General features: G+C 34.0%; 3 protein-coding genes across 8 annotated transcripts; 2 read left to right on the top strand and 1 right to left on the bottom strand.

The window, feature by feature from the left end:
• Nucleotides 1-1,815: 1,815 nt before the first annotated feature.
• On the top strand, nucleotides 1,816-9,422 carry LOC115699126 (protein STRUBBELIG-RECEPTOR FAMILY 3). Of its 4 annotated transcripts, none has more exons than XM_030626370.2 (18): nucleotides 1,816-2,022; nucleotides 2,306-2,391; nucleotides 2,603-2,773; nucleotides 3,126-3,255; nucleotides 3,349-3,420; nucleotides 4,211-4,276; nucleotides 4,398-4,469; nucleotides 4,560-4,631; nucleotides 4,722-4,793; nucleotides 4,875-4,940; nucleotides 5,044-5,109; nucleotides 5,620-6,056; nucleotides 6,179-6,636; nucleotides 7,529-7,800; nucleotides 8,166-8,304; nucleotides 8,417-8,553; nucleotides 8,644-8,800; nucleotides 8,880-9,422. In XM_030626370.2, the coding sequence occupies exons 3-18, from the start codon at nucleotides 2,623-2,625 to the stop codon at nucleotides 8,976-8,978; spliced, it is 2,466 nt and encodes an 821-aa protein (XP_030482230.2). In that variant the 5' UTR covers nucleotides 1,816-2,022; nucleotides 2,306-2,391; nucleotides 2,603-2,622; the 3' UTR covers nucleotides 8,979-9,422. The 4 variants fall into 4 exon arrangements, with proteins under 4 accessions (XP_030482230.2, XP_060957934.1, XP_030482229.2 ...); XM_061101951.1 differs by having other exon boundaries at nucleotides 2,297-2,391; nucleotides 2,595-2,773; XM_030626369.2 differs by having other exon boundaries at nucleotides 1,823-2,022; nucleotides 2,595-2,773.
• Nucleotides 9,423-10,285: 863 nt separating this feature from the next.
• LOC115699127 (secretory carrier-associated membrane protein 1) lies at nucleotides 10,286-15,600 on the bottom strand. Of its 3 annotated transcripts, XM_030626371.2 has the most exons (13): nucleotides 15,245-15,598; nucleotides 14,465-14,530; nucleotides 13,445-13,546; nucleotides 13,285-13,347; nucleotides 12,792-12,825; nucleotides 12,570-12,692; nucleotides 12,146-12,208; nucleotides 11,970-12,063; nucleotides 11,354-11,399; nucleotides 11,184-11,251; nucleotides 11,027-11,075; nucleotides 10,752-10,817; nucleotides 10,286-10,673 (listed from the first exon to the last, which is right to left on the bottom strand). In XM_030626371.2, exons 1-13 carry the CDS (start codon nucleotides 15,296-15,298, stop codon nucleotides 10,587-10,589), a joined length of 915 nt encoding a protein of 304 aa, XP_030482231.1. In that variant the 5' UTR covers nucleotides 15,299-15,598; the 3' UTR covers nucleotides 10,286-10,586. The 3 variants fall into 3 exon arrangements, with proteins under 3 accessions (XP_030482231.1, XP_030482233.1, XP_030482234.1); XM_030626373.2 differs by lacking the exon at nucleotides 14,465-14,530 and having other exon boundaries at nucleotides 15,245-15,600; XM_030626374.2 differs by lacking the exons at nucleotides 10,752-10,817; nucleotides 14,465-14,530 and having other exon boundaries at nucleotides 10,286-10,407; nucleotides 11,054-11,075.
• A 17-nt stretch (nucleotides 15,601-15,617) lies between these two features.
• On the top strand, nucleotides 15,618-19,332 carry LOC115699124 (pentatricopeptide repeat-containing protein At1g73710). Its single transcript, XM_030626368.2, has 2 exons — nucleotides 15,618-15,875; nucleotides 16,033-19,332. The coding sequence occupies exon 2, from the start codon at nucleotides 16,140-16,142 to the stop codon at nucleotides 19,149-19,151; it is 3,012 nt and encodes a 1,003-aa protein (XP_030482228.2). The 5' UTR covers nucleotides 15,618-15,875; nucleotides 16,033-16,139; the 3' UTR covers nucleotides 19,152-19,332.
• The last annotated feature ends 828 nt before the right edge of the window (nucleotides 19,333-20,160 follow it).

Below are 20,160 nucleotides of genomic sequence, written 5' to 3'. Positions count from 1 at the left end.
AAAATAGATAAAATAACTGAAATATAAAGCTACTATAATACATTCTACAAAGAACGCTTTATTTAAATGGGTGCATAATTTGTCAAAGACACTACTATTGTAATGAAAATACAACACATCTCAAAAAAAAAAAAAAAAAAAAAAAAAAACAACAAACCCATATTTGTTCATACCAGTATATATGGATGTATCTATTTTTAGTATTAAGATAATAATTCAAATTTTTTATTGAGAAATTTATAAATTTATATATATTTTATTAATATATTACCAAAAAAAATTATTTATAATTTATTATACATTTTTTTAATTATTAGAAATATATTCTCATTTTTATATATAAATTATATATATAATAATAAATGTATCATATCTAATTTAATTTGATGATTATTATTACTAATTAATTAATTTAATTATAATTTTATCATATCTAGTTTTTTTTGCTATCACAATTTCAACCTTATTACCAATCATATTAATAAATAATTAGATTATAATTTTTTTTATTAAATACTAAAAAATATAAATATTCTACCGGCAGAGATAAAAATGGTGTCCCTAGTGTGTCCTATTCATAATAATTTTCTTCTTTCAAGAGTTTTGATGATGTATTACTTGTGAAAAGCTAAAAATAGCTATGATTAATGTAAGAAGATAATTATGAACAAATTAATTTCCTTTCAAAAAGAAAAAAACGTGAAAACTTTAACACAAACATAATAAGGGGAAAAAAGAGAGATTTAACTAGAAAATTTAAAAAAGCAAAAGGAAAAAATATTGTAGTTTTTTTTTTTTTTTGAAAGCAAAAAGAAAGTTAATAATTTTAATTCTCTAACTATAAGTAAAATATATTTCTATTTAATAAACAATTATATATTATATATAGTATAATTAATTTTCGATGATATTTATTTATTCTCTTCTTTCACGTTATTAAAACAACTTAAAACTATGAACTTCACTTTTTTTTTTGTTTTTTTTCTTCACCAACTTCACCTTTTAAAAATTAAGAAGCATATTTATCCGATCAAATGATTTTTTTCTTTTAAAAAAAAAAAGAAAAAAACATTTTTTGTCCGAGAATGTGTGTTATATTAAGTATTTTAAAAACAAGTTCGTCGAATAATCTCCTTTATTATATTATTTATTAAAATATAATAAAATTAAAATGAATGGAAAAAAAAGACGAAAAATGAAATAGTGGGCTTGTATAATTGGATCAGCACAAAGCCCAAAAAAATCATTTGACAGAACACGTGAAGCCCATGGAAAAACTGGCGGCTATTATTGACAACTACATTTTCCCCTTAAAAATAACGTCTCCTTTTCTTCTCTCTCTCCACCCCACCATCACGCGCTGACCCTCTGCGTCTACTCTACTTCCCTATTAAATGGTCTATTTTCATTTTTAGAAAACAAATTATATTGGGATAAAATAAAAAACGGTGGCTCACCACTATTATATGGCTAGTTGACTGACACATTTTGTAAAGTTAAAATTAAATTAACAAGTTGATATACAGTAAGTTGAGTCATCATTATCATTAGTTGTAAGAAATGAATAGTTGAATACCGTTTATTTTATTTTTTTAAATTACTTAGTTGAAGAAAACAATTGTTATTGACTCTGAAGTCAATATATATTTTTTAAAAAATTATTTTACAACTAAAACTTAGGAAAGGAGAAAAAGAAGAAGTTGTGTAATGTACGCGCAGATAATAGAGCGTGGAGAAATATGGAGAAGTTCTCAAAAGACATGCAAAACAGATATGCATATGACTAGACTAGTAGAGTAGCTTGGTTCTTGGTTCTTGGAGAGAGAAACAGAAACAGAAAGATAGATAAGAAAAAAACAAAAACCAAAATAGAACAGAAACTAATAATCATAATTTTTATTTATTAAAAAAAAAAGTTAATTCAGAAATAAATACCATACCCCACTCCAAATGCCATTGCCTTTTGTCTTTTTAATTTTATTTCCTTCTCTTGAATTTTATTTTTCCAGTTCTTTCTAAAAGGTTAGGGTTTCACAGTGGTTACAGTTTTTTTTTTTTTTTTTATTTTATAACAATGTTTGTAAATAATAAATGCGAGCTATTATTATAATTATTCTATAATAATTTGCTGTAATAACAACTATAACTTTATGAACAATTTTTTGAAGTAATAATAATATTAATGGTTACGTATCTTTACTACTTCATTCCATTTTCATTGAATCTTAGCTCTTAAGTTTAATGGTTATAGCTAAGAACTTTTCTCTCAAATTTTCTTTTTACTGAAATCTCTCAGCTTTTTCAGAAAGTTGTCTTCACTTTTGGTCTTGTTATTCGCTCCATCTACCTCCCACATTTGCTAAAATCCTTATACTGCTACTCACCTCCTCTGTAAGTCCCTTTCTATTTTCGTATATATTTCTATATTTATAATTATTTCCCGTACAAACATTTACATATATCGTACGGAGATAGGTTTTTATGGAGTAGTTCTAGTTGATCTTGTGTTCTCTTTTAATATTGTCAATTGGGTCTCTGTTTGTTTTGGGTAGTTACCTGTACTGTAAGAACATCACAGGATTTTTTGGGTTTAGATTTTCAGATTGAAGAATGTTTTGGTGAATGGTGTTGTGGGAAAAGTGTTTGGGAGAAATGGGTTGGAGGAGATCTGTCTTGAACTGCAAGAACTTGAAGATCCATTTACAGTTGCTACTTGGGTTAGTATTGATCTGCTTGGCCCAAGTGTCGGTTGGTATCACAGATCCTAATGATGGTAAGAATTTTCTTGGGCTATGCTTTTAGTATTTTAGTTTGTTCTGTTGTTTAAGTCCAGAGAAAATTTGCAAAATGAGTGTTCTAACTTTTTGATAATGTCGTCAAAAGTTTTTTTTTAACTCTCTTAAACTGAAGGTTTCTACTTTTTTTTTTTTAACTGGTGTTGGGGTTCAAAATTTTAGTTAACAGAAGATTCAGAAAACTGTGGCCTAACCCACTTTTTTTTTTTTTACATGTATGTTATGAGAGAATTGGTGATTAGTTCAATCTGTTCCACTAGCATGACTTGATTTTTTTACTTTACGAAATATCTTCATTTTTTTCCATCCAAATTGTCTACATTGTTTCAGTTGCTGCAATTAATGACTTATATATTGCACTGGGTTCTCCTGTTATTCCTGGGTGGGTTGCGTCTGGAGGGGATCCTTGTGGTGAAGCATGGCAAGGTGTACAGTGCAATGAGTCTCAAATATTGAGAATGTATGGTAACCTCTGTTATCAAATTTTTTATTAATTGAATACTGCTTAGTCTTGTGACAGTGCAATTTTCTTATGGTTGTATGGGATTTGTAGAGTTCTTAATGCTGCTAATCTGGGAGGAGAATTGGGTGGTAATCTTGGAATGTTCACTTCTATTATGGTAATGTAAGTGGTACCATCTTTCCCACTCTCTGTGCAAACGGGTTTTCATTATTTACTATTGCTTTTTTAATTGGAAAATTGTGTTAATTTATACATTTTGATTCAGCTTACAAGATACCAAAGTCAAAAGACATATCTAAGGCAGTTGGTATTTACTATCATTGCATGGTCTTTGGTCTTTCGAAGTTGACTATGATTTGTTTAGGTAATAGGGGTTTTGGGGGTGGACACCTGAAAGTGGCCTGCCTCTGATATCTGGTGACACTAAGCATCACCTTCCCTATTTTTTTTTCTTTTCCTTTTCCCTCTTTTATGTGATGCTTTGTAAGAGGCAGAAAATATATGAAATAATGAAAGGTGTATTTTCTAAGAAGGTAAAGGGAGAAACAAAAATCCCCTCTCAAAAGTGGCAACAAATGAATAAATTTTGTGTGTAAAATGACACTTCGACAAGAGTGGACAGTGTCCTCCTAAACTCTTTCCAATGGTGGAAGATAGAAGTGTATTAAAATTGAGGATTTGAGATCCAGAGTTACTCTCTTTGCTCCAAATATTTTGTTAAACAACCCCTTTAACCCCAAAATTATACAAAAAACTCTCCACCCCTCTACCAAACACCCATAAAGGAGAAAATAGAAAAAGAAACATCATATAGATGCTAGCTGAAAAATATAAGATTTTTATTACTCGTATAATTATGTGCTTCATATTGGAAGATATTAACTAACTAGTTTTCTTTTGAAGCACCTGTTGATTATAATCACTAATGTGTGTGCCATCTTTCTTGTAACAGTGATTTAAGCAATAACCACATTGGGGGTAGCATTCCATCTAATTTGCCAGCTACGTTGCAAAACTTGTATGTTTGACTGTAATACAGTAACATCTAGATCTTACCATCTAAAAGTAATGAGTGATTTAAAAATATTCTACTTGTTCTCATCACCTTATGCAACTTGTATGATTCCATTTCTTGGCAGTTTTCTTTCGGCTAACCAATTTATTGGAAGCATCCCGGATTCTTTATCAACGTTGAATCAGCTGGCAGCCATGTATGTAATTTACTTTAATATGTCTTAATACTCGGTCAGGCGCCACCCCCACATTTGCCATAATCTTACTTGAGCTGTTTTGCCTTTCAGGTCTCTTAACAACAACTTTTTAACCGGAGTAATTCCAGATTCCTTTACAACTCTCACTGGGCTGATAAATTTGTAGGGCTTCATTCTAAACTTTTTGACTCTCACCTTCAAATGGCCTATTATGTCTATTTATAAATGACAAGGCCACTTGTCATTTTTCAGGGATTTATCTAGTAATAATTTGAGTGGGGAGCTGCCACCCTCTTTAGGAAGTCTGTCATCTCTAACAACTCTGTGAGTGTTTCATATGTAATTTATGGAGCACCTGTTATGTTACCAACTCACCAAGATTAGAGCTAACTATTCTATTGGCAGGCGTTTGCAGAACAATCAGCTTTCTGGACCACTGGATGTCTTACAAGATCTTCCCTTGAAAGATTTGTACTCCTCTAATTCACATTTCATTTTGGCATTAAAGTAATATTATTATTATTATTATCATTATTATTGCTGTAGACTTATACTTTGTTCCCTTGTTCAACAGGAATATAGAGAACAACCTTTTCCCTGGACCTATTCCACCCAACTTGCTCAATATCCCAAGCTTCAAGTAAGAGCGATAAATTATGACACTCTTAGCCTTTTAGTTTCTATTAGAGATATAACAAGAGTTTAATCTCGTATATACTAATGCTAGGCACTGAAAATGTTTTCATGGTAAATTTTGAAAAATTTCCCCTATAATTGTTTATGCAAACTGAAATTTTATCACTTTGCAGAAAATGTAAGAAAAGTGATAATGAATAAATGATACATGTTTATCCCTGTAAACGATATTCCAAGTTAAAAATAGAACATTTGCATGGATTTTATGCTCAAAGAACTGCTGTTACGACCAAAACACAATTTATTATATATAAATATATGTATTTTGTATCTATAAATCTCTTTTTTAACTTGAAATCCATGTAATTCATACAATACTATGTTAGGAAGTAGAATCTTACTGTTGAAAGCTATAAGAGAACTTGTTAAGTTATGGGTTGGTATATCACTAGGTAGCCTGGAAACTAGTTTTACCTCTTTACACATACATTCCTTAACTTGATATTTATTGCAGAAAAGATGGAAATCCATTTAATTCTACTACTGAAGCATTATCTCCCTCAGCGTCTCCAACTCTATCACCACCTTCTCCACCTTCACCACCTTCACCACCATTTTCTGGACCACCTTCCTCTAGGACACCATTTTTCCCTACTGGAAAAACACCACCAAAACAAGCTAATGGACCATCCACATCTGAGACTTCAAAATCTGGGGAACCGAAGAAATCGCTTACCACTAAAAAGGTGGTTTGGATATCAATTGCTGGGGTGTTGTCATTTATAATATTAGTATTAGCCCTTGTCCTTTTCGTTCCAAGATGTAGTAAACAAAGAAGATCTGCTGATAGAGTTTCCAAGCGGCATCAAATAGGTGCGTATCAAGGGGACAGGGAAAATCCTCCAAGAGACAATGGGACCTTGGTTCAACCAACCAATCAAATTCAAAAAGGCAAATAAATCTTCTTTATTTCTTTATTTTTTTTATTTTCAACCTAGTAGAAAAGCTGGTAATTTGTTGCATTATTCTTATGTTGATTTTAATGTCTCATATGTTGCAATTTTGGTGAACAGTCACAAAAGAAGCAACTAGACCAAAAGAGAATATGCATACAGAGACTAGAAAAGCTGGAGCTATCCCGAAGCCACAAAATGAGCAAGACACAAATGTGCAAAGATTAGGCACAATACCGAAACGTCATGATCATAAGATAGACTTTGGCTCGCTAGATGAATATTTAATGACGCCACCTCCGCCTCCTCCACCTCCGCCTCCACCTCCTCCTCCTCCCCCTCCTCCGCCTCCCCCTCCTCCTCCAAATGAGAAGGTTATTGTGCAGCCTCGTGTACCCTCTGACGTGATTATAGGAAAGCCTTCCACCAGAGCTACCAATGCTAGCAGTCACTTGACTTCTGCAAAGTTTTTCAGTATTGCATCCCTTCAGCAATTTACAGACAGCTTTTCTCAAGATAATCTAATAGGAACAGGCACGCTGGGAGTTGTCTATAGGGCCCAGCTTCCTGATGGAAAGGTGTGTTTCTTATTATACCTTTATCGTGCTTTATGCCAAATATTTAGTCTAGTGGATTGGTACTAGAAACTTCCTTGTTTTTTTGATTTTTTTAAACGTAGTTTTATTTTTCTTCTTCATAATATCTATTTGTATGCTTACTTGTTGGTTTGGTGTTAGATCCAGATGCTTTCCTCAAATGAAGTTCTAGCTTATTTCACCAATTTTCTACCTTGAAATACAATGATTTTTATAGCAAATGCTTTTTGAAAGATACTAGCAGTCTATAAAAATGAATTTGAGTTGGGAAATTTATTTCTGTAGGGCTAACCGTCACATATATAGTTTAAATGGCTGTGCCTTACATTGTGGGTAGATTACAGTGCAAATGGTATCATGTATAGTGTTTGGTTATTTTGCCAGCTTTCTATGCCAAAAAGTTCTCAATGACTTTTCTAGTATCTTAGTATGGTCCTGCTTGTTTACTTATTGATAAACAGTGTATTAATCAATATTTACTACATTATGGATGGTTCGATAGATCAGATGATGACAGGAGTTGTGGATTTTCATAGATACGTAAGAAGAAAGAGAGAATCTAATCTGCTCAGCAAATATCATTTGTCTAGTTAATAACTATCTTTGTTTGATAATTTGGATTTCACGACTTATACCTGCATACATTTTTTCTAATTAAGTAGCTAAATTAACCATAGAAAATTAAAATTTTCTTTTATTATTCGCCAATGGATCAACATTTAATGGTTTAATATTTTTAAAATTAATATTTATAGTTAAATTTGTTTAGTAACCATCAAATGTCCATTAAGAAGTAATCCATATATATATATATGTGTGTGTGATTACATGTCTACTTATGCATGTGACATGTGACGCTCTTTTGCTTTTACAGCTACTAGCAGTCAAGAAATTGGACAAAACAGCCTCTAGTCAGCAAAAGGACGACGAATTTATCAAACTTGTGAACAATATTGATAGAATCAGGCATGCCAACGTTGTCGGGCTTGTGGGTTATTGTGCAGAGCATGGTCAAAGACTTCTTGTCTATGAATATTGCAGTAACGGCTCACTTCAGGAGGCTCTGCATTCAGATGACGAATTTAAAAGGAAACTTTCATGGAATTCTCGCATCAGAATGGCACTTGGAGCTGCGAGAGCTCTTGAGTAAGTAACAATTGCAATGGCCATGTTTGAATATGTTCATTTACCACGTATTTATTATTATGAGGAATTAGTAAATATGAGATGTTAGAAAATTGTTATCCATAAATTTTCTGCTGCTTTTGGTGCAACCTGACCTTTTTATGAAAATTACAGCTTACATTGGTCTAGTTCTTATGATTTTTTCAGTGCAGTTTGTACACATATATTACTCTATCAGTTTTTAACAAGTTCTCTATTCGTTTCATCGCTATTGATGTGCTCACTTATGAGAAAATAGTAGAAGTATAAGTCTGTTATGTTTACTTAATGACATTTTTTGGATACATGCACCATCCGGATTACTGAAACTTTGTTTTTGTGTTAAGGTATTTGCATGAGGTCTGTGAACCACCTGTTGTACACAGGAATTTCAAATCCGGCAATGTTCTTCTCGATGATGACCTGTCTGTGAGACTATCAGATTGTGGGTTAGCTCCCTTGATATCATCAGGTTCTGTGAGCCAGGTAAGTCGAAACTCTGCATTTACGAACATCTATCTGCCTGTATTTATTTATTTGTGGCAAAACATCTTACTGTAATTGAGTCCTGAAAACTAAATTTACTGGTTACTCTCAGCTCTCAGGACATTTGCTAACAGCATATGGTTACGGAGCTCCCGAATTTGAGTCTGGAATTTATACTTCCCAGAGCGACGTTTACAGTTTTGGTGTGGTTATGCTAGAACTTTTAACAGGCCGCAAGTCCTATGACAGGTAGAAAATACAACCCTTCTTTCACTACTTCCATTCTCCTTTATTTTCATGTGTAACTTTATTTCATCGCACAATATTCTGGACACATAGAGAGCGGAATCGAGGGGAGCAGTTTTTGGTCAGATGGGCAATGACCCAGCTCCACGACATTGATGCATTGTCAAGCATGGTTGATCCTTCTCTGCATGGAAGATACCCTGCAAAGTCCTTGTCACACTTTGCCGACATTATATCTCGATGTGTTCAGGTAAACAATTTTCTTACACTCTAATGGGTTGGATTAAGTTTTAATTCCTATATTCTAACTCTGTGTATGCACTTCACAGTCGGAGCCTACATTCAGGCCGCCGATGTCTGAAGTTGTCCAGGACCTCTTAGACATGATACGAAAAGAGCGAAACGGGAGTGGATCTAACGAAGATTGACTTTGGTAGTAGCAGGTGAAAAAGAAACATAATGTCCTATATCTTGTGAATGATAAAGCTGCAAAGCAAAAGCTGAACATGGGGGATGTTAAGAAAACGTTCCACCATTTGTGAAAAAGTTCAATGGCAGGAAAATTCCCATTCTAACAGAGATCAGATAGATAAACTTTGGCCATTCTCACCAAAGGGGAAACTGTTCTTTGTCATCGTTGTTCATCATCAGCTTAAGAAGACCTCTCTGGTTGTGAAACATGTTCCGATTTTTGGTGTCAATTGTTGTTATTGATTATTATCATTATTATTTGTATCATTCTATTATTTATTTATCAAGCATTGAATGGTCATGTTTATATAGCATACATACAAGAGCTAACCCAATCGGTTTGGTGGTTATTGTTTGGTACCTCTAATTCTTCTTCTTCATAGTGGGAATTTTTTCTTTCCTGTGCTGTATCTATTATTTATTTGTTTATTTCTCTTTTTAAGAGCAAGTGTGGTTGCCATTACTACGTTATTTAATACACTTTTTAATTGTATATATCATATTATCATATATTATTCTAATCTATTATATTAAAAAATTGGATTCGTTTTTTTTTATTTCATTTGAATTCGATTCGGACTGAAACACATTATAAATTCACTTAAGTAAAACAATGAGCAAGTTCTTATTCACTTTGCTGATAACAAGAAGGAATGCACCCAAGTACACGACTTAAATGCAGCTTTTAAACCACTTATTGCACTTTTGCCTTTTGTTTTGTTTTTTTTTTTTTTCTTTTACAGTATTTTCTTCCACATTATTTAATGGAAGTTTTTAATCATTTTTTTGCCGAAAACATGAAGGAATGCACGTCTTGAGCGACTTTGGATATTAAAGAAATTGAACATAATATTCATTAATAAAAACACATCTAAATGCTATACACAATTCATTCTTAAAAAATTGTAGTGCTAATTAGAGAGCATGAAATGTAGATGTATGTCAGCTAGTTTTTATTTCATATTGCTAAAAACAAACATGTAAGATTCTCGGTTGGCAAAGCTAATTTTAACATATAATTTCCATGCTGCACGTGTTCTTGTTCAGGAATTCCGAATTCTGACACTACAACCCTAACAAACATCTGTGTGTTCTTGTTCAGGAATTCAGAATTCAGACACTACAACCCTAACAAACATCCGTGTGTTCTTGTTAAAGCATTCAGAATTCAGACACTACAACCCTAACAAAAATCTGCGCAGACCACAAATATTGGGTTCAAATCAGTATCCCTAAAGTGGGACAAAGAAAAGGAGGGAGGGAGGGAGGGAGAAACAATCACTTTTATATATAAAAAAACAAATGTAAAACAAAAAACAATACTTCCAAGATGGGACTCAAAGATGCAACTATCTCTGACTGCACAGCTAAGTTTGTAACAAGTATCTCATCTCAATCATCTGGTCCTTGAACATGCCTCTCTAATCAACATAATAAAACACATCAAGTATAGCTAGAAAACAAGCTGCGAAACAAACCGAATGAAGGAATGGCAAAATGAAGAAATTGGATGTTGGAAAATCGCCCTGCTCCTAAGTATCTTCTCCAAAATGAAGGCTTCCTTATTATAGTGCTGCCATCATAGTTGATCTAGCAGCCTCACGTTTCATCTCCGCAGCCTTACCACTGCCTCGGAAGTACATGTATACTTGCTGCACGTGAAAGAAAATATCAGAAAATTGGTGACAGTAGTATTATAACAAAGATGGTCAGCCTTCAGAATACTGTACCTGAATAACCCAGATGTTAAGCAGTGATTCAAGACAGAACAGTCCAAATCCAATGAAGTAGAAAATCTGCAACAATTATTAAGCATTCTTAGTCACTATTCAAAATCAAACATCAACTTCTTGCCATTCCTAAAGCAGTTACATAAATGAAGGAAGATAAAATAAATACAGTAGTCATCAAGTTAGTACTAATATGATAGTACTCTTTTTGTGCGCACTTAATTAATTAACAAAGCAATAATAATAATAATAACAATTAAAAAAAAAAAACTTACTCCAACCAAAGCATGATCACCTAACACGTCTATTGCAGGCAGAATACCTCTGTTTATGTAAAATAAACAAAATTCAGTTTTAGATTCAGAAATATGTGTAAGACAGCCATAATTGTGACAAAAAATCTTCTCGAATGAGAACAAAAAGAACACTTACGTCAGAGATTTCCCCTTAAAAATAATAGGAGGAGCAACTGCAGCAAAGATGCAAAAGCCAATATGGAGCTACAAGGAAAATCAGAGCAAAGAAGTAAGAAATGTTTATCGTCATTTCTTTTTTTATTTAATGAAAAAAAATTATATCTTAAAATCATCTCTTATGCTCACCAAATAGAACAGGAAAAACCAGCTAAACTTCAAAGCACTGTCAGTCCTGCAATTGAACGTGCATAACAATTAAGAAAGCTAATATGCAGTCTTTTGAAAGAAAGTAATCAAATTGACCACATAGTATATTTTATTACTGGAACAAAGTAATGGCTCAACAAAAATCATACCTAACAGCAGTTCCCATCAATGGGAAAAAATGTTTCAAACTAACAAAATTAAATAAATATTATTGGAACTATGCCACAATATGCCTTTGCTCCACTGATATCTACAGATACCCTCTCCCCTCCTTAAAATAAATAAAAAACCAATGCTGAATCTATAACCTTGATCGCAAGAAAGTATACAAATTTTATAAATGCATAGCTGGCTATGAATACAGATTGTTTTACCATCTAAACTTGCTTGCTTGTATCATGTCAAAATATACAGTGTATAAAATAGCTTTTTGTTCCCAACAAGTAATTCGCAAATCAATTTTTGGATTCAATTTACAGGCCTCTCAAGTGGGAAGTGTCGTATACTTCACTGTTTTTCTTTTCCCTAGTCACATATAAACAATACCATATCATAAAGTACTATAAACAATACCATATCATAAAGTACTAAGTACCTCATTGCACGATAAAGGGGGCGATACCACAAAACATATGCTCCGGGAACCCCTGAAATGAAGTATATGATAGCCAGAAACCATATTGTCGGACCTACAAGTAAAGACAAGTTTAAACCAAATCAAGCAGAAAATCAATACAGTTATTATGCAAGCACTTAATTTGCAAAACTCACCTTCTCCTTTGATCCAGGCTGTGGTAACAGCAACGATATTCCACAAAAGACACACAATCAAACCTGCAGAATAAAAAGTAAATTTTCAATAATTTTAAGTCATAGAAGAGTGAAACATTCCAATCTTTTGTTACTTTCTCTATGCAACCAAATGTAAATGGTAACTAAAAATGTCTAAACAAATAATGGCATGTTCAAAACCTTAATATTTGTGAAAAACAAAATGAAATACTGATACAAGTCTCCCAATGATCTACAAGTTTTAATATCAGTTAGCTACTCTTACGACTAAGTACTGAAACAATGGAACATAAACCAAAAAAAAAAACTTGAATTTCATCATATAATGTATGATAATAAGATATACATATATATCTTAAAAAGTTCAAACAATGAAAACTTTCTAGTCAGCACTTGAACATACCCAAAAACGTTGTAAATGCAACATATTGGATCCTCTGGAGATGAATTGGTATTTCATTTGCAATGTCATGATGGAAAATAGGAAAAAACGGTGGCCAATTTTTCTCCTCTATAACAATACCAGCTGCCAAAACAAAACAAGTGATTCATATTTATGTAAAAAAATACATGGCACAACATGGTCATGTGTTTCTTTGAAGCACATTTAAGAAAATGGTAGAACCTCGTTGAATAGCATCTTCCTTCCTTTTCAGTTCCTGCAAACCATAGCAATCAATAGTTAAAAAAGAGTTACTACAATAAAGCATAAAAATGTACATAAGAATAATTTATACAGAAAAGCACAAGAGTATCCAAACTCAATTTTAATGTTAATGTCAAAATTTGGGATTAAATTCTACATCATACACAAATAAGTAAAAGCAATGCAATAAAACTTTCCACACTTATAAATGAGAGAAGGGTTGAGATAACAAACAAAGAAACAGTAAAGCAAAATACAATTTCAATGTTCTACTAACATACAAGTACAACTCAATCTACAAGATGGCTAAATGTTATTCTTAGTAAGCACTTAAGTTTAAAGCAAATCACTAGAAAAGTAAGTTCTCATATTTGCCTCAAAAAGTAAAATAGAGCATAACAAACATATAAGCATTTGCAATGTAGTAAATTGAAATTTTTAATGATATATAAGAAGAAGAAAATATGAATACCTGTTCTCTCTTTCTTAATTCAGCTTCTTTAGCTTGGAGTTCTTTCTCCTTTGCTTTTATATCCTAAGATTAAACAAACCACATTTTAACTATGAATAAATTTATAACAGGGTACACATACATAAACTGAGGATGAAGATTAGTGCACAATGCAATTTACCTTCGCATTGTCAAGAGGAATATCAATAGTTGCACCACGATCATAAGGTTCAGGAGGTAGGGGTGAAAGCCTTGAGGTTGCTGGGGGAACACTTCCAGGATTCTAAAAGTAAATCAACAAAATAGCAAATGTTTGAACAGAGGATAATTTTTGTACCAAAAAGTATTGAGACATAAGCCTCAAGATTTCCATTAAAAAAACACTTAAAGAGTGTACAAATAGCAAGAACCAATAACAAAATTCATAAAGCATAAATCATAAACATAATACTAGAATTCAGATAAAAATCTCAATTAAATCACAACTAAACATTCAAACATCAAACATCTCAAACAAGATATATAAATTAAAAAAAAAAAAGTTATGCATTCCTTTTTCCATTAAAAGATGATTTGATAGTTGAAGTATCAGTCTAATGGGCCTGATAAATGTAAAAGTTATTAAATATTTATGAGCATATAATTCTATACTTGTTATAACAACCCTGAAATAATTACTAACCAATATACCCTAATCACTATGGAAACATAATCACTGAAAACTCTAAAGTTGCATTATAAAAGATGAAGGGATGTCATCTACATTACAACCTTCGTTGGCTAACATTGATATTTCCTTTATGCAGCTTATTGATAATTAATCAGATGCTCTTTGTTGCATTTGTAAAACGTTTGTGTTCTACTATAAGGATTAGGAAATAGGAAAAAATCAAGTCAAAGCATGCTATTTTTCGGTTTCTCAAGAATAACTGTTGTAACTTGCTTGTTATTCTGCTTTTGATTCTTACGAACAAACACAACAATCCTCAAAATCTTATTCACATGTTCTTTGATTATTTACTAAGCCTCTTTAGTACTGGCTAATTTTGACAACCTAAAAGTGAGGCTCAAGAGTGCTTTAAATGAATGACCATACAAAAGTAAAGGGCAGTTTGTATTAAATATTCAAATTATGCACTCTCTCATTGCCCAAGCTTTTTCAGATGCTTATGTGCAAGGGAAAGGCGAAGGGCAAACTTACTGTCATGTAAAAAGCACCCCCGCCATAATTCGATTGCCCCGATCCTTTCCCTCTACCTCCATGGTCCTAATATTTAGAGCATTAAACAATACAAATCGAAACAAATGGCACTTTTTCATTAAGCAACAAAACTCAACCAAAGACAATATATATAAACATATATATTTATACAATCCCATCAGCTGTGGATGAATAATGGCAAAGAAAAGAATGAATAAAATCAGGCAAACATTGTGTGCCACAACATCTCGTGAAAGAAGTGCAAAATAAAGAGTAGAGCTAATTAATGGAGCATATATAACTTTCTTTCTTTAAAACGTAAGATAATAACTTTCCTATTTCCTTGAATTGAGTTAACTCTTTAAATTTTTGGTACATAACTAAAACAGGATAAGAAAGGAAAGTAATATCCAAAAACTAATATGTTTAGATTGGAGATTTAGTTCCTCAAATGGAATCCTTGTCCCTAATCTAATCCAATTATCCGAATCCAAAACGAAGCACAATATCCATTTAACTAGAATCAAATCGAAATCAATAACACAAATTTCATGAACTACATACATTATAGGTTTTCAAATCACAGAGTTAAGATAATCTCAACAATTATAATAAATCACCAAAAAACTAACTCATTCACCCAACTACAAATCGAAATCGAACAAACATAATAAGAATCCACCAAATCTGGCGCGCCAAATTCCACACACCCTCGCAAATGGATATCAGGCTATGGGAATGTACATAAACAAACAGATAAAGATTGAGAAAAGAACTTACCGCGAAGGGATTAACCTCTTCTTCTTCAAAAGGGTTAGAATCGTAGCGACTCATGGAACCGAACCAGCAGATCTAAACCTGTAGTAGGAATAAGCAAAAAAGAGGGATCTGGATAAGGAAGAAAAGAAAAATTCCGGTGATGGAGAAAAGCTTTCAGGTTTTGGTTGCTATGGTAATTTGAAGATAGAGAGATTGAAAGAGAGAAAGAAGTGTGTGTAAGAAAATGAAAATGAAAATGAAAGGGATTCAAATTGCAATAACAGTTTTATTTGGTGTGAAGAAAATATGACGAGAAATAAAGGGGAAAGTGTTGGCGCGTGACCACGATAACTATAGCATTATTAATAAATCATTTATTATTAATTATTATTATTATTTTGAATATTATTATTTCAATTATTATTATTTTTATGGTATTAGGGCACCGCTTCTACTCTCCTGTCTCTCTTTTTCTGCTCTAACATTCTCACGACTGTGGCAGTGGCAGAGAGAGACTTCGTTCATTCCCCTTGCTCTTTGCTCCGTTTGAGTCCGCCGCCTCTAGCTCCGGCTTTCTTCTACAGAAGCTCTGCTTTTTGGTTCTTTTCTTTAGCTACTCAGCCCCGACAATGACACAGGAGGCAGAGGCATGGTAAGTTTTCCTTTCTATCTTCTTGAGCATAGTTATATTGCAGAAAAAATGGCAGCAGCTCCACCAGTTCCACTTTTTAATTTTTGTTCCTTGATTTTTTTCCAATATAACTTTAAATTACAAATAATTTTAATGTGTGACACATGTAAATAAACAGAGAATTGAAGAAAAGCGGAGTGTGAGCAAAGGAAACTTGCAGACCCTAAAACCTTAATTTAAACCCTACTTTTCCGGCAAGGGAAACTCGCCACTTTCCAAAGCTCAATGCAAACTCACGTCTTCTCTCCAAGTAAGCTTCAAAATACCCAGTCCCCTTTCAGAGCTGGGGTTTTTCTAGGATTTAGTCTCCGTTACCAGAATGTAGCAAAGAGACAACACTGTGCTATTCCTAATGCTTTAAGTGTTGACCACCAAAATGTTGAGTTCATTGTGACTTCGCATACCCAGAAGGGGAAATCGAGAGGGCCAAGTGTTTTTGTGGGGTTTAAACTCCACTGTCATTCGAAAACACTGACTTTTCCTACTAAACTATCTTCAGTTAATGGGAAGAAGAAGAAGAAGAGGTATGGAGGTGTATTGCCTTTCATTTTACGCTCTTTGGAATCCAATAATGATATCGAAAAAACTCTCAGTGAATATTGTGATAATCTTAGTCCAAAGGAGCAGACTGTGGTTCTTAAAGAACAGAGGAGTTGGGAAAGAGTTATTCGGGTTTTCGAGTGGTTTAAGTCGCAAAGAGAGTATGAACCAAATGTAATTCACTACAATATTGTGCTCCGAGTACTGGGTAGAGCTCAGAAATGGGATGAATTAAGGCTTTGTTGGATTGATATGGCGAAAAATGGCATCTTCCCTACGAACAACACCTATGGGATGCTTGTTGATGTTTATGGGAAGGCAGGACTTGTGAAAGAAGCCCTTTTGTGGATTAAGCACATGATAGTTAGAGGGATTTTTCCAGATGAAGTGACTATGAATACAGTTGTTCGCGTCTTGAAGGAAGGAAAAGAGTACGATAGGGCACACAGATTTTACAAGGATTGGTGTGTTGGGCAGATTGAGCTGGATGATCCATATTTTGATTCCAATGTTGATGACTCTGGTTGTGAACTCATTAGTTTTAAGCATTTTTTGTCTACTGAGCTTTTTAGGACCGGTGGTAGGATTTCCACACTGAAAAATTCGACCACTTTGGAAACTGAAAATTTGATTCGGAAGCCTCGACTGACTTCTACTTACAACACGCTGATTGATTTGTATGGGAAAGCAGGGCGTCTGGAGGATGCAGCCAATGTGTTTGGAGAAATGTTAAAATCTGGGGTGGCAATGGATGCTATAACCTTCAATACCATGATATTTACTTGTGGGAGTCATGGCCATTTGTCCGAGGCAGAAGCTTTGCTTGCTAAGATGGAAGAAAGGAGAATATCTCCTGATACAAAGACTTATAACATCTTTTTATCATTGTATGCTGAAGTGGGCAAAATTGATAGAGCTCTTGAATGTTATAGGAAGATCAGAGAGGTGGGCCTTTTTCCAGACGTGGTTACTCACAGAACGGTACTTCATGTACTATGCCAGAGAAGCATGATTCAAAATGTCGAGTCTGTGATTGAAGATATTGAGAAATCTGGTTCGCGGATTGATGAAAATTCAGTTCCCAGTGTCATTAAGATGTATGTTGAAAATGGATTGATTAATCGGGCGAAGTTATTTTTTGAAAAGTGCCAGAAAGATGGTGGGTATTCATCAAAAACGTATGCGGCTATAATTGATGCATACGCAGAAAAGGGACTTTGGGTTGAAGCTGAGGAGGTGTTCTTCCGGAAAACAGGTTTGGTTGGGCAAAAATGGAATGTCATTGAATATAACGTCATGATAAAAGCTTATGGCAAGGCGAAGCTTTATGACAAAGCTTTCTCTCTCTTCAAGAGCATGAGAAATCATGGGATTTGGCCTGATGAGTGCACTTATAATTCTCTCATTCAAATGTTCTCAAAAGGAGATTTAGCAGACCAGGCAATTGACCTCCTAAGCGAAATGCAAGAAATGGGGCTCAAGCCAAAATGTTTAACCTTCTCCGCTCTTATTGGATGCTATGCTCGTCTAGGCCAGCTTTCAGAAGCAGTAGATATGTATCACAAAATGCTAGAGACAGGGACAAAACCAAATGAAGTTGTATATGGGTCTTTAATCAATGGATTTGTAGAATATGGAAATGTTGATGAAGCGCTAAAGTATTTTCACCAGATGGAAGAATCCGGGATTTCAGCAAATCAGATAGTCTTGACATCGTTAATAAAGGCCTATGGTAAGATGGGGAGCTTGAAAGGTGCCAAGGCACTTTATGATCGGATGAGGGGTTTTGAGGGTGGCCCTGATATTGTTGCATCCAACAGTATGATCAATCTCTATGCAGAGCTTGGAATGGTATCTGAAGCAAAGATGATTTTTGAATATTTGAGAGAAAAGAGTTTAGTTGATGAGGTTTCCTTCTCAACCATTATGAATCTTTACAAAAGCACTGGTATGCTTGAAGAAGCCATCCAAATAGCAGAGGAAATGAAGCTGGCTGGTTTAGTGAAAGACTGTGCTTCATTTTCAATGGTCATGTCATGTTATGCTGCCAATGGACAGTTGCGCAAGTGTGGTGAACTATTGCATGAAATGGTAACCCGAAAACTCCTGCCAGATCCTTGGACCTTTATGGTACTATTTACCGTATTAAAGAAGGGAGGTTTTTCAATTGAGGCAGTGAAACAGCTTGAGTTATCTTACCAGGAAGGTAAACCGTACTCCCGGCAAGCTGTCATCACCTCTGTTTTTTCTGTAGTGGGTATGCAAGATTTGGCACTAGAGTTCTGTGAGGTCTTCACAAAAGCAGATTTAAATCTTGATTCTTCGGCTTATAATGCTGCAATATATGCTTATGGGGCAGCTGGGCAGATCGACAAGGCTCTAAACATATTCCTGAAAATGCAAGATGAGAACATGAAACCAGACATTGTAACCTATATCAATCTGGTTGGTTGTTATGGAAAAGCTGGAATGGTTGAAGGTGTGAAGCGGATTTACAGTCAACTAAAGAATGAAGAAATTGAACAGAATGAATCTTTGTACAAGGCTATCATAGATGCCTACAAAAGTGCCAATAGGCAAGACCTTGCCAATTTGGCTAGCCAGGCAATGAAATTTGCGCTTGAATCGGGGCAATGTGTTGGCTCTGAAACTGAAGAAGAGTCTGATGAAACTTTTTCAGATCTTGAAAGTCCATAATTATTTAGAATTCTAAGCTTTCTAGTCTATAATGTGACCCAAAGATCAATATCCATTTTTGTGGACGTCAGGAAGATAAATAGATGAAAGTATATTGAGAAACCAAAAAAATGTACGCATTCCCATGTATAATTGTAATGTTTCAAATATTCCAATAGTAAATACAATTTTGTTGATCTAATCTTTGTCCATTATTGCTAATCTTGCTCGTTTTGGGGGAAGTTTTTTCCTTAGCTTTACCTCACTGAGCCACCCAAGCAGCTTTTGACTTTTCTCTTCGAGGCAAAGGCTTCAGAGTCGCCAGCTCCTCCTCAGCATGATTTATTCCCGTTGGGATAACAATCAAATCTCATTCAGAGGCTTTCTAGCCTCGTTGTAACCCACAAGGGGTTGTCTGTGCAGACGTTACAGTCCCTAACTGGCCTCTGGCCAGGTCGAGCTCCTTCCTCAGGCTTAGCATGTTAAACAGTACAAAAATGTGATCTTGAAGCGAGGTATGGGTGCAGAAATCGAGGATGATTTCCTTGGCACAACAGTAGAAAAATATGAAGAAGGCTTCAAGCTTTCTTCAAGCTTTTTGGTTTTCTCTACCAAGGGATTTTTTTAAAAGAAATAAAAATGAAAGTGAAAGCTTGAAACAATGAGGAATGACCTTTACATAAGCTTCAATTTTATTTCCCTCGAAAATCAATTAAATGGGAAATTGATTCTCAATAAATTTATTATGGGGAAGTGGAAAGAGAAAAAATGGGTAATAATGGGAAGAGCAGCCGTTATCACATTTTCCCAATATGCTTTTAAAGTACCATTATGAGAGCTGGCAATTAATAGTCAGTTGAAGAGATAGAAGTGTGATAGTTTATTTCTGCACGGTACAACTGTCAAGGTACTAAGCACGTGAAGCCCACATGTCTGCCAATATCCATATATGTATCAAAAGTCTCCATTTATACAAATGTTCGTATGAAAACTTGGAGGGAAAATATTATCCTAAAACTTGCACAATTGA

This window comes from Cannabis sativa, chromosome 8 (genome assembly GCF_029168945.1).
Source record: "Cannabis sativa cultivar Pink pepper isolate KNU-18-1 chromosome 8, ASM2916894v1, whole genome shotgun sequence".
NCBI classification, from domain to species: Eukaryota; Viridiplantae; Streptophyta; class Magnoliopsida; order Rosales; family Cannabaceae; genus Cannabis; species Cannabis sativa.
Note: the sequence above shows the minus strand (reverse complement) of the source record. Positions and strands in the feature narration are given on the sequence as shown.